This window comes from Prosopis cineraria, unplaced genomic scaffold (genome assembly GCF_029017545.1).
Source record: "Prosopis cineraria cultivar Desert tree isolate PC_DT_omini unplaced genomic scaffold, ASM2901754v1 PC13, whole genome shotgun sequence".
Classification (NCBI taxonomy): Eukaryota; Viridiplantae; Streptophyta; class Magnoliopsida; order Fabales; family Fabaceae; genus Prosopis; species Prosopis cineraria.
The window spans coordinates 6,947,578-6,960,522 of record NW_026555344.1 but is presented as its reverse complement, the minus strand read 5'-3'; the positions used below and the strand labels follow the sequence as shown (position 1 = coordinate 6,960,522).

Here is a 12,945-nt window from a genome sequence, read left to right as displayed (position 1 = left end):
AATTGCTCCCTGATCTTATCTGTAAAAGCGATTCTTCTCTTGTCTGAATAGCAATAATTTCTGTTTACCCTTCATTCATAAAGCAATTCAAGTTTTGTAGTTTCATTATCACTTTAAAAGGGGGGGGGGGGGGGGAGGGCGATACCAAAGCTCTGCCTGAAATAAACATGCAGCACATTTCTGTGACCCATGACATCAAATAAGAATTTTTTAACATTACTTTCCACACATGAAAACACAACCATATGTCCTTATAATTCTATTAAATTTTGCAATATTGTATGACGTTTGTTATTCATATCTTTATAATTTTAATGAAGATTGAAAATATTAAAAAAATGTCAGAATTAAAAATAAAATTTGATAAAATTATAAGACCAATAATTATGTTTTTCTTTTTATATATGCACTCTTTATAGTCCGCGCATAATTAGTACAGTTACTTTTGTCTCGCAGCCAAAAAAAAAAAGGTGCATATTCTCGTCTAAATTTTTTAAATTTTCAATCTCTTTTCATATAGCGTTTAATAGGGTTTTCTTATATTTTTTTTTTTATTTTTAACATATTTTTAAAATAGTTAAATGGTAAAAAGACTAATATAATTTAAAAAATTATTAGTTGTCCTGATAAAAAGAAAGGACATCTAATTGTAAAACTAAAATGTATAATTACATTGATGATGGAAATTGGGGAAAACGAGAATATCTGGGGTTCTGCCTGGGGAAATATCAACTATTCTGAGCAGTGAGAATCGAGATCAGTCGTGAAAAATGAAATTGAGTAACGTCTCTGAGATCTACGTAGTTTTGTTGGTTTCTGTTTGTTTTTCGTCCTTGCATATTTCTATGCCTTTTCTTTTTTCTTTTTTTTTTACTATCATATATCATATGAATGTAGAATATGTTTTTTTGTAATCGATTTTGCATTTTCTTTTGTTTGACTCTCCCCCACTGAGTTGTTTCCTGGTCCATCTTGGTGTTTATAAAAGTGTAGCGAAATACTAAATATTTTTAAAAATGAAAAATAAACATTGGCCTAGTCGAAGTATATTCTATATATATTGGAAGAATGACCGTTTGAGACCAAGAGGTGAATTTAATTTTGGTTTAGAGTTAAAATATTCTGAATTTTTAGCAAACAATATAAGGCTATTAAATAATTTGATATCAATATTCTGAATTTTGATATTGGGATTCTAAAATTGGACACTGATATTCCAGAATTTGATAATAATATTCTAAAGTTGCTTATTAACACGTTTTGAAATATTAATGTCAAATTTCAGAATATAGGTGTTGAATTTAAGAATGTAAGTATCAAATTGCTTATGTACTTTTTATCTTAATGTCGAATTTTGACAAACATAATTAATGTTAAATTTTGAAATATTAATTTCCAATTTTAAAACATTTATATCAAATTACCAAATGATATATGAATTTTTTATAATTATTACGATGTCAAGTATAACGAATTTAACTAATTTTCAAAAGTTTTATTAATATAATTGTGTATTTAGCCTCTGTGTATAAAATAAGAGCACATCAACTTGATTTTTAAGATTTTAAATTAAGATATAATATCTTCTCTACTTATTGTCTGTTTATACTACAACAGTCTTATTTGTTTATCTCCATTTTTTTGAGAAATGGGATGTCTCTACTTCCTTATTGTCTTGTTCCTTTTATCTTTCAAATCACAACCATTTATCAAACTTATTACTAAAATAAATTCATTTAACATTAAAGCTGATAATTTCAATGGCCTAAATAAGTTTTAAATAGAGAAAATCTTTTAAATTTTTAAGCCAGATTTTATAATTTTTTGAACTTGTTTGGATTAGTTTATCTAACTTAACTCAAACTACTATCTTTATTTAATATAGTGATATCAATAGTTATGATTGAGAAGTAAAGAGAAAAGAATGACAAGAAAATAAAGGGATTCTATGTCAGTGTTACTTACTTAGGGCTTGATTGTTTTAAGTTTTTAAAATTATTTTTTATTCTAAAAAATGAAAAATAAAAATTTGTTTGGATAAATATTTTTCATTTAGTTTTTTTTAAATTATTTTCATTTTTTTAAAATAAAAAATAGAAACAATTTTAAATTATTTTTTATTTTTAAAATATACTACACTTGATTATTAAAAGTTATAGTTATCTTTACTAATTTATATCATTAATCATCAACATTAATTGTTAATAATTATCAATATCAATTTATTTTTTAATTCTAAAATTATTTTTTAATTAATATAACTAAACAAATTTTAATTTTATTTTATTTTATAAATAATTTTAAAAAATTTATTATAAAAGAATTTTTAAAAATAAAAAATGAGAATAAAAACAAGGCAGGCTCTAACTTACTGATACCTGCTCTTTGGACTCTATAGTCCTTTATTAAAATTGTAAGATATTTTCATTGAAAACAAAATTGCTTTTCATTGGTTGGCGTGACATTTTACATGAAGGAGAAAAGCATCGGGATATTTTTGGGGCGGGAAAGGCCAAGTGAGAGAATAGTGAGTAGAGGGATGGGACGTCACGTGCGTTGGGGCTGGTGAAACAGAGACGCGACACGTGTGATTGATGGATTGGAATTTGGGATATTAGGGACAGCAAACCAACAATTTCTTAACCACATTCACCTTTGAAATCAGACCACAATTGTACATACGTTCACGTCAGTCAAAAAAAAAAAAAAAAAACAAACAAAACAAAAAAGAAACAACAGGAAACCTGCATACCAGTACTTCTTTTTTGTTGGTCAGAGAGGAAAGCCCTATTATATTGACTCATTGATCCATTCTCGCACACATTTAACAGCTCATGTATCATTGAATAATGAATAATAATTCAGACAAAAAATCAGATTTGTTGGATTGAACATGAATAAATGGGACATTGTGTCCGTTTCACCTAGAAAACGTACACTTCATTTATCGGAACGAGTTAACGTCACGACCGAAGTATGTGCAACAGCGTGAATACACGATTTTCGTTTACCCCACGTGTGTGGCTACGAATATTGGCAGATGTTCACCAAACACGAATACCTTGTTTCATCAAACTAAACAAATTTGAATATTACGTTGTCGTCCATTCAATTCATCCACACATCTCGGCCCCCATCTTTGGATCAACACCTCCATTTCTTCCTCACCAAATGTCTCTACCTTTACGCCAAAAACCTTCACTTCTCTCCTGTCTTGATTTGAAGCCTTCAATAAAATGCGAATTACTCTGTGCACAAAATTTAAAATTAACTATAGATTAAATTTTCATCTTAAAATTTTAATTGAACTGAAACTAGTTATATATACATACTGCGTTGAAGATAAATTAGAAAAAAAAGATTATGAGTATGATGTAATGTGTGCATTATATATAGGGATCATTTTTATTAGGCGTTTTCAATTAATTTACTCAAACTATAAAATGAAAATTAATTTATTAAAATATATTTAAAATAAAAAAATATCTTAACTTTGCTCCTATTAAAAATAGGAAAAGAGAGATACTCAATTACAATGAGCCATGGAATTAATTTTTTAAATGCGATAAAATTAAAAAAATGATACTCCTTCCGTTTTAATTTATAAGATACTTTTAAATAAAATTACACATATTAAATATGCTTTACTATCTTAATTTTTAAAGTAAAAATATAAAATTTAAAAAATACCTTCAATTAGTACCCTATTTATGAAAGAATATTAATGAGAGAGAATATATTAGAAAAGTAATATTGAAAAAAAAAATCATCATTGAAATCTTATTTTTATCAAAGTATTTTTTTGAATTTCACTTAGATGTAATTGATTATAACAAAAATTAATTAATATGATTGATTTTGTTATAATTAATTATATTATAATGTTATCATATTTGGACATTATTTTTTTACAATTAATTTTGATAGAATTGAAGATATTTGGATGATTTGGTCAGAAGCAATTTTAGATATATAAATTATTATTAAGGACGTTGTCTTTTAAGATATAAATATTAATATAATTGTATATAATATTATTAAATTCTATTAAACAAGTAAAATATGTATAATAGTAATCTAATTAATATTTATATAATATTTAACATATACATAATTAATTATAAAAAATATATTTAAAAATCATATTAAAATTTTCACACTCACTCCCAAACATATCAACATGGGATGGGAAGACACGATTTCTTCACTCTAATCAAATAAAGGCTCTCAAGCAAAAATGGGAAGGCGGGGTGTCACTGTGAGGAAACTTTTTTAAATTTGTTGAGTGATGTTCACGAGCCAAGCAATGCCACTAGGGGTATATTTGAAAATTTAATCATCATGACAAAATAATAATGACGCCAAAAATTATAATTGAAAATTGAAAGATGACCCTATAAGCTGGCATGAAAACAGAATTTCTTAGGCAAACACAATTATTTTTAAGAAAAGGAAGTGTTTCGGTTTCTTTTTCTCAAAACCATGGTTTGGGTAGGCATAATTGATTATTTGGGGTGTTTATCCAAATGAGGTATTAAATTACCTTATATTTTGAAACATTAAATATTCATCAAAAGTATTTTGTAGATTAGAATAGAGGAAGTAATCAACAGGAGTATATCTTAATAATCCTTTTTTTTTTTTTATGGCCTGTGAGATTTTAGATTATGCAAATTTTAATTTGGATAAAGGTACAAATTTGATCACAAATTATTTTTTTGAGGAATATTTAGTAGCCTAAACTATTAAATGGTGCCAAAAAAATCACGAACATTCAAAAATAGAGTATTCAGTAGCCTGTCGTTAACTTCAACTAACAGACATTGTGTAGGCCCTACAATGGCATGTGGTACGACACGAGCACGACACGTTAGCATGGTAAAGGTGTAAATTTAGCCACAAACTATTTTTTGAGGAGTGTTAGGTAACTTTTACTATAAAAAAGTGGATCATCAAATACCTTCCTCTCAATTTTTATTAAACACCATTTATTTTTATATTCATGAGACTTATAAAGCATTAACCTCTTCAATTTTCTTGCATTCGTTCTCAATCTCAGCTCAAGAAGAAGAGGTTTAAAGAGTTCTTATTTGAAGACATTCACAAAAACGATGTTAACAAAGCAGAAGAAATAATTCATGACTAAATTAAGTTAAAATCAAGTTTTTCTCATACGTAGTAAAATCAAGCTTATACTTCATTGTCATTGTCCTTGTGAATATCTTCACATAAGAACTCATTGAATCTCTTCTTTTGAAACTTATATTGAGAATGAAGGCAAAAAGATTGAAGAGATTAATACTTTATGAGCCTCATAGGTATGAAAATAAACAGTATTTAGTCAAAATTAAGGAGAAAGTGTTTGATGGTTCATTTTTTTATAATAGAGGCTACCCAATGTTCTTTAAAAAATAGTTTGTGATTAAATTTTTTTCTTTACCATGATAACGTGTCGTGCCACACGTCATTGTAGGCTCCATATAATGTTTGTTAACTAAAATTAACAGCGGGCTACTAATGCTCTATTTTTAAAAATTTATGATTTATTTTATACTATCTAATATTTTAGGTTATCAGATGCTTTTCAAAAAATAACTTGTGGCTGTTACTTTGCCCTTTAATTTTGAAAAAAAAACCAGACATTTAAATTTTAAAGACAAATAAAAAGTGCATTAAATGTTGACAATCTTGTTTTATTAAAAAAAAAACGTACGGGCAATGTTAGGTTGGGGTACCTAACTTGAATGAATGTGAATGAAATTATTTTTGGGAGAATATTGAGGCTGCCTCTCAATTCTAATTCCAGAATCCAGAGTCCTTGCTCCGATTTGGCATTGTGCCCCCACTTTTCCATCCATCCATCCATATATAACAAAAATAATAATAATAAATATATGTCTAATAACCTCAACCTCAGGCTCAGATTTTTAAAAAGCAAATGGAAATTCTTCAAACTTCTGTATTTTTGTGTCAACGCAGGCATTTTCATTTTGGCTTTTTAAAAGAGGCAAAAAGAACAAAGGAAAAGTGAAGAAAAGCAAGTAAGAGGCTCCCTTTGGAGATTTCATTTTCAATTTTTTTTTCTTATTATTATTATTATTTTTTTGATGTAGCAGGTGAGGATTACGGATAGGCACAAGCCACGGACCTGTGTGGGAATCGATGGACGGGCAACATTGATGCCAGGTTGGTGTGGAACACCACTCCTCACTCTTCACCTCACGTTCTCCATTATTATTGGGCCAATTTGGATATTCATTAAGAATCAAATTTTAAAATCAAAATTATGGTTTTGTACAAGTTTATTCAAACACCCTCATTTTATAAAATTTCATTTGGTTTGAGAAATTTTATTTTAGAGAAGTTAAAATTTCTTTCATTTACAAAACTCCATTTGGCTCCTTTTTTTTATATCATTTATTTGCACATTCAAAATTGATTCTCAAGAAATCATCCAAACATATTCAATTTATCAAAATTAATTTCTAAAAATTTATCCAAACATCATCACGTTCTAATAATCAATTTTTTCTAATTGAAATCCAAACACACCAATTATCATTGTTAAAAAAAATAGTTAATCTAAAAGAAAATTGACCCAATGAATGAGGATTTAATCCATAATTTATAAAATTATAAATTCAAAATTCACTATCACATGAGGGCTTCATTGATGAGTTATCAATAACACCTTTGGAAGCATTAATGTGAAGACACGTGCCTAACACTCCTAGATCTTTGTTCATAAAAAATATTTTCTTTATCTCAAATTATAAGAGATTTTTAGAAAATATTTAATATTTTAAAATATAAGATATTTTAATAAAAATTTGATTTTATTAATGATATTTTTTTTAATATTACCTTTTTCATATATTATCCCTCTTCAATATTCTTTCACTAATTGATTATTAAATGAAAGATATTTTTATCTTAAAAATGCAAGGTTATAAAATGTATTTAACTAACTTTATTTATATATGAGATTTTATTTAAAAATATTTTATAATTTAAAATGAAAAGAATATTAGCTAAGCTGAATTTTAAAACTCGTTAGGGTTAGAATGTGCACAAGAGTTTAAAGAAGACTTACATATTACTTATTAATAATATCTTTATATTGATAGTGAAGTTTGAATTATATTTCAGGAATTGTGATTCAAATCTTTATTAATTCAGCCCGCTTTAATTTCTCATTTATCCACATGCCATTGTCAGCGGGACGAAGGCTTTGTCCTCGATGTTTCCTTTATTACGAGTCTTATTTCTTTACCACTGGTGATTCTTAATCCTAACTTCAATATCTCTGAACTCAAATCTTCATCATCATGAGTATTATACCATACTTGAGAAACTCTAACGTCCTGTTTGATATAATGAATTTTTTTTTATGGAATCAAAATTGAAATAAAAATTATGTTTTAAAAGTGCCCTTGGAATAATAATAGAATGTTGATATAATTTTAATTAGTATTTACACTTAAAACAAAAAAAGACCAAAGTACCTTTTATATATACATATAGATTTTTTTTTTTACCTTGGGTTATATATTAGCTTGTTAGAGTTTATATACATAATTAGAAAGCAGAGTATTTTGAAAATTTGGATCAAATTTCACACCCACTTCTTTGACCGGTTCATTTGTAAATTAGACAATAATTTGCTTTACAGCAGATAAATTGACTCGTTAAAAAATTCGTCAATTCTGACTAAGAACTTTCATCAGACAAATTAAGTCCGTACTAACTGTAGTTAATTAAATTCACGCGCTGTCAAAATCATCCACAACACGACAAAATCCTTCCAAAAGTAAGTCATTATGGTCTAATGTGTAAATTGCAAACTAAACCAGCTCATAAATATACCTTTAATGTTTAAACCCAACACTTAATGCATGATTAAATAGCGCAATAAGCTCATAAAATTTTAAAGTAGGCGTATTACGCAATTCCCATTATTAATGTACGTTTCGGAGCTTCTTATTCTCACATATAATTAATAATCAATAGTCTGACCTCGTTATCCAAGGCTTTCGATTATCTAATGGCTTTGTCATCAACATTCAACACTACATATTTAATGGAGAAATAAGTGGGACCACATATATAAGCAGGATTCACGCTTAATTAATCTAGCAAGGGAGCTGTGTCCTTTGAATAAGAGATTTTGAGTTCGAGCCTAAAAATTGCAAGAGTTCTGTTGTAACTCAATTTGGATTAGCTTAAATTCCCTTTTAAGACAGATCTAAGGATGGCATGCAAGGGTGCTTGCATCCGTAATTTATATTTTATTTATATATAGTTTAACTTTTCTTTATAAAAAATGATGATGTTAATTTTAGCCCCTTATATCTTATATGACTTGAAATTTTGCCCCCGTATATGAGGCTTAGGGTCCATCCCTGGTTCTCGTTACATTCCTCCATCTCAACACGAGGCAGGTTGAAGATACTGGATGCTAATATTAGAGGGAGGTTGAACGAGAGAGCCAATGGGGTGGAGTTGAGTGTGGCAGAGTCCATCAAGAATCAACTGGCTTGGACTTCTTTTATTACCTTTTAGAGTGCTAACCAATTCAACCGTAAGATAATCATAGATTACTCGAAAAAATGAACCGAGTTTGACGCAGTGATTATTAGGGATTAAATAAAGATAAGTAAAGATTAGAGCTTTAAGTGACTTTCACGCCCTGATCTGATGATGATGACGAAAAAGCAAGCATGTATGGGACTGTGTGCAGCGACTAGCAGGGTGCATTGTAGAAGAAAAAGAGCTGCCTAGCGTGTGTCAAACACACCCTACCCTCCGAGCACGCTTTGGTCTTTTGCTTCCTCTGCTCTCCAACCTAACGCCTCTCTCTCTCTCTCTCTCTCTCTCTCTCTCAGAGGTTGCGTGCGTTGTGCTCTAACGCTAAGCCGCTAATCCCCCATTTCCTGTTTTGGGTTCTCTAGGCAACACGAATCTCTCTGTTTTTATCACTCTCTAGTCTCTCCTCCATCTCCTTTGAATTACCGGAAGAGAAAAAGGGAACCCACAACCAGAGCCCATTCAGACTGCCAAAAATATATAAAGTTCCTTCTTTTTTTAAGAGAAATAAAAAATAGAAAAGCGACAAATAGTTGCCATTATTGTTCCCTCCCTCTATATCTTTGCTTTTTCAAGGCTTTTATTCTTCTTGTTTCTCCTTTCCCTTGGTGGGGTTCCCTTGATCTGCTTTTCTGTTGTGTTTCCTTTGGCCCCTCCCAGTTCTTTGGTTTTATAGCTCTTAGTTCATCACAGCTGCTTCTGATCTCTCTTCTGGTTTACAGAACCTCTTCTTATCCTAGTTTCAGCTCCTTTTCCTATACTTAACCTCTTCCTTTTGACTGTTTCATGGATTTGAGCTGCGGCTAGGTCCTTAAGGTATGTGACTGTGAGGCAAACGAACTTTTGTCATTTTTATGTTAACCATTTGTTCTTCTTTTGGCCGTGTATGGTTTTTAACACACCCTTTTGCTATTTTTGCTTTCCTTAGTGGGATTCCTTGAATTTCTTGCACGTATCTGGCGATTGCAACGAACGTGAAGTTGATTTTCCATCTGGGTTTGTTGCTGTAGTGTTGAAAAACATGAATGGTAGTAGGTCAAGAAATGAGGAGATGTCTCCTCAGCTGCTGGATTTGATCCCAACGGACCGAGAGCGGCATGAAAACAGGGATGAGGAAAGAAGCCACCACAAGTCGTCAGAAGAGAGGAAACTTGAGCTTAGACTTGGTCCGCCTGGTGAAGAAGACTATGTCGCCAGAGGAAGAGGCGAGTCTCTGCTCTCTCTTGGTTACTCCTCAGCCTCCATTAATGGAGGCCAAACCCAGCAGAAGACTGCGTCTTCTCCTTGGGGTTCCACAGGCTACCATGAGAAGAAGACTCAGAACAATAATCAACACAAAGGGGTTTCATCATTCCTACAACCTCAACCCTCTTCTGCAAACACAGCTGTACCCAACAGCTCTCAGAAAAGGTACTCTAGCTTTATTCATATCTGTTGTATGTATTAATTTTTTTCTTTTGAAACTTTTAGACAGGACAGGATATTCACTTGCAGAGTCATGTTGCTTCGTATTTTGTGGTCCATGCAAAGCTCTGTTTTTATCTTCTTACCGTACATATTGATTCAACATTTCAGCGTTGTAATTCTGTTTCATTTCACCCCCAGCCTCGCCTTTTTGCACTATTCTGTGAAACAATCAACCTTTTAATGATTTCAATATTAGTTACCATATGCTTTCCATGTTGTATGATTTCATTTCATTGGTAAGTCTTGGTCCCTTGTACTCCATACTTCTCTCTTTGTTGGCTGTTCCTTTGTTCTGTCATACTTTCTTGCTGTGTGTTCTTCAGAGATGTCTACATCTGATTCCTGATGCTCCTGTCATTTATTATATGCCTTCATTGTCTAGTCTTCCTTGAAATTTGATACAGGCATGTGAAAATCTGATCCTGTCCCTCCTCTCTGATTCGTTTCAGTTTTTTTTAAATCAAAATGAAAATAAATAATTTGAGTAATTATTTTCTGGGTTTGTGTCTTCCCCCCCCCCCAGTTATTAATATTGTTACTCCCTATTTACTTACTGTTCCTGTTCACGCCTAACTTTCATTAATGAATCCTTAAAATTAAAGCAGAACTGCTCCTGGTCCAGTGGTGGGGTGGCCTCCAATTCGTTCATTTAGGAGGAACCTTGCAAGTAGTAGCTCTTCTAAGGTGCCTCCTCCTCATCAACATGAGTCTCAGAATCAGCATGTGGTTGAAGATAAGGTTGCTGGGAAAAAACCTGTGGCTGACAACAACGTTGTTGGTGGTAAAGGCCTGTTTGTGAAGATCAATATGGATGGAGTCCCCATAGGCAGAAAAGTGGACCTCAATGCTTACGATAGCTATGAAAAACTCTCCTTTGCTGTTGACGAACTCTTTAGAGGCCTCCTTGCTGGTTGGCTCTCCTCCTTCCTTTAATTTTTTTTAATATTCAATTATTGTGCCGACATAGTCAATTTAATCACTTTAGTCCATTCATTAATAGTTGATAAGTTGTTCAGTTTTGAATTGGACTGATTTGAAATTAGATTCCATTTCCATTTACTAAAAGATGAGTAAATTAAGCCACGCTTAAATGGATATACACGCAAGCATGTCATGCACACTTAACAAAAAAAAAGCAAGACTTGTTGTTTATCTGCAATATTAATTCAAACATTTCATGGTCCTGGTGCATATGTCAACCCAATCGTTGTAGTAGAGCAATAGAATGTAGATTGGCTTATAGTCGATCTTGTCTCACCAACCCTATTATTTAATACAAGAGTTTTCTAATCTATCCCATGTATTTCAAAGTTTTGCTGCAACATGATTCCAAATGTCTTGCCCTGTTGATTTAATTTTATTTAATTGCTTTTGTTGTGATGCCTGTGAAAGGTGATGCTGAGATCAGGTTATTATGTGTTTGTCTTGTTGTGACACTGTTCAGCTCAAAGAGATTCCTGTGGTGGTGTGATTCAGAACAAGCAAGAGGAAGGGAAAGCCATCACAGGTTTATTGGATGGAAGTGGAGAACACACTCTGGTTTATGAGGATAACGAAGGAGACAGGATGCTTGTTGGGGATGTGCCGTGGCAGTAAGCACTTTTATATATATATATATATATATATCACTGTTGATATCTGATCTGGTGGTACTTATATCTTATTATATTCAAATATTCATATGCCAAATCTGACATCTTGGTCTCAAAACTAGAACTTTCACTTTTAGTTTGATTCTTTGCTCTCCACCATTGAAATATTCTCCTTAAAACTGTTGAGCAATCTGTTCCCTGTGGTTGGTCTGGAAGCACAACCTGCCATATCATGTCTCTCTCCTTGAAATACTATTTGGTACCACTGTGTCCCCTTACAAAATTACTAGTTAACTGTTGGGTTTGGCTTTTCCTTTATCGATATTTGTATTGCTATTAAATTGTTTTCCCTTGTGTGTGTGTGATTTTTCGGCAGCATGTTCGTGTCAACAGTAAAGAGGCTGCGCGTATTGAAGAGTTCTGAGCTCTCTGCTTTTACTCGTGAGTACTTCTGAACTTTCACAATATTTTGAGAATTTCTTCATTGTTTATTATTATGTCTTCTGAAGCATCAAAAAGACTGAATCAAACATTGTTGTTATTTTCAGTTGGTAGCAAGCAAGGCAAAAATACCTCTTGAATGGGCACGGAAATGCAAGACATGGCTGTTTGAGGAGGTCACTGCTGGAACTTGAAGAGTGTTTTTTACCCTTTTGTCCCCCCTGGTGTTTGATGAAAGATCAGAGAATGAAATAGTTAGTATAGAATGGTAGCTTACATTTTAACATTAAGTAACGTGTATGAATCTCTGCTTGTTCATGAAGATTTGAAATGTTCTGTTAAGTAACCATTGACTTGTTTTGGTTTGTAACCTTGTTCGAGTTCCATATCTCTGTACATTCTGTGAATAGGGTGGTTAATTTTGCTGTTGGTTTTGACATGTTCATGATTGGATTTTTATCTGAACCACCTTTGAAAGTTTCAACTTGAACTACAGTTTCCAACACTCTGATTAGGCTATCAATGGGTGTGAAGGTGTTGAAAAATGGTATTTATCACCAACCTCCATTAACAAGTTGGGTTGATGTCGTAGTTGGGAGATAGAGGGCTTTTAACGAAGTAAAATTTCAAACTCTGAAGAGAACCCTGTCCAAAAGCTTCAAACCCTAAACCCTGATAATGAAATTGTCCCTTTATTAAATTGTGCAATTTGGTCCTGAAAAATTGATACGGGAATATAGAAAGCAGTTAACATGAAACCTTTAACATATTAATATTATATCTTCTAATTGTTGTTATGAACTGCTTCAGTTTCAACTTCGACCTCAATTCAACTTAACCTAACCGCAGGCCAAACTTT

General features: G+C 31.6%; 1 protein-coding gene across 3 annotated transcripts; it reads left to right on the top strand.

The window, feature by feature from the left end:
- Positions 1-8,947: 8,947 nt before the first annotated feature.
- Positions 8,948-12,525, top strand: LOC129290225 (auxin-responsive protein IAA26-like). 3 transcript variants are annotated; one of them, XM_054926944.1, is made up of 6 exons: positions 8,948-9,402; positions 9,597-9,996; positions 10,656-10,963; positions 11,498-11,645; positions 12,022-12,086; positions 12,194-12,525. In XM_054926944.1, the coding sequence occupies exons 2-6, from the start codon at positions 9,608-9,610 to the stop codon at positions 12,223-12,225; spliced, it is 942 nt and encodes a 313-aa protein (XP_054782919.1). In that variant the 5' UTR covers positions 8,948-9,402; positions 9,597-9,607; the 3' UTR covers positions 12,226-12,525. The 3 variants fall into 3 exon arrangements, with proteins under 3 accessions (XP_054782919.1, XP_054782918.1, XP_054782920.1); XM_054926943.1 differs by having other exon boundaries at positions 8,956-9,402; positions 9,515-9,996; XM_054926945.1 differs by having other exon boundaries at positions 8,963-9,402; positions 9,515-9,996; positions 10,659-10,963.
- Positions 12,526-12,945: the final 420 nt, after the last annotated feature.

What these genes read in the sequence shown, in the direction of transcription:
- LOC129290225 (XM_054926944.1), top strand. Translation starts at nt 9,608, where the DNA reads ATGAATGGTAGTAGGTCAAGAAATGAGGAGATGTCTCCTCAGCTGCTG. An exon ending in CCCAACAGCTCTCAGAAAAG is followed by an intron (nt 9,997 to 10,655) that starts GTACTCTAGCTT and finishes TTAAAATTAAAG; the next exon opens with CAGAACTGCTCCTGGTCCAG. An exon ending in GTTGGGGATGTGCCGTGGCA is followed by an intron (nt 11,646 to 12,021) that starts GTAAGCACTTTT and finishes ATTTTTCGGCAG; the next exon opens with CATGTTCGTGTCAACAGTAA.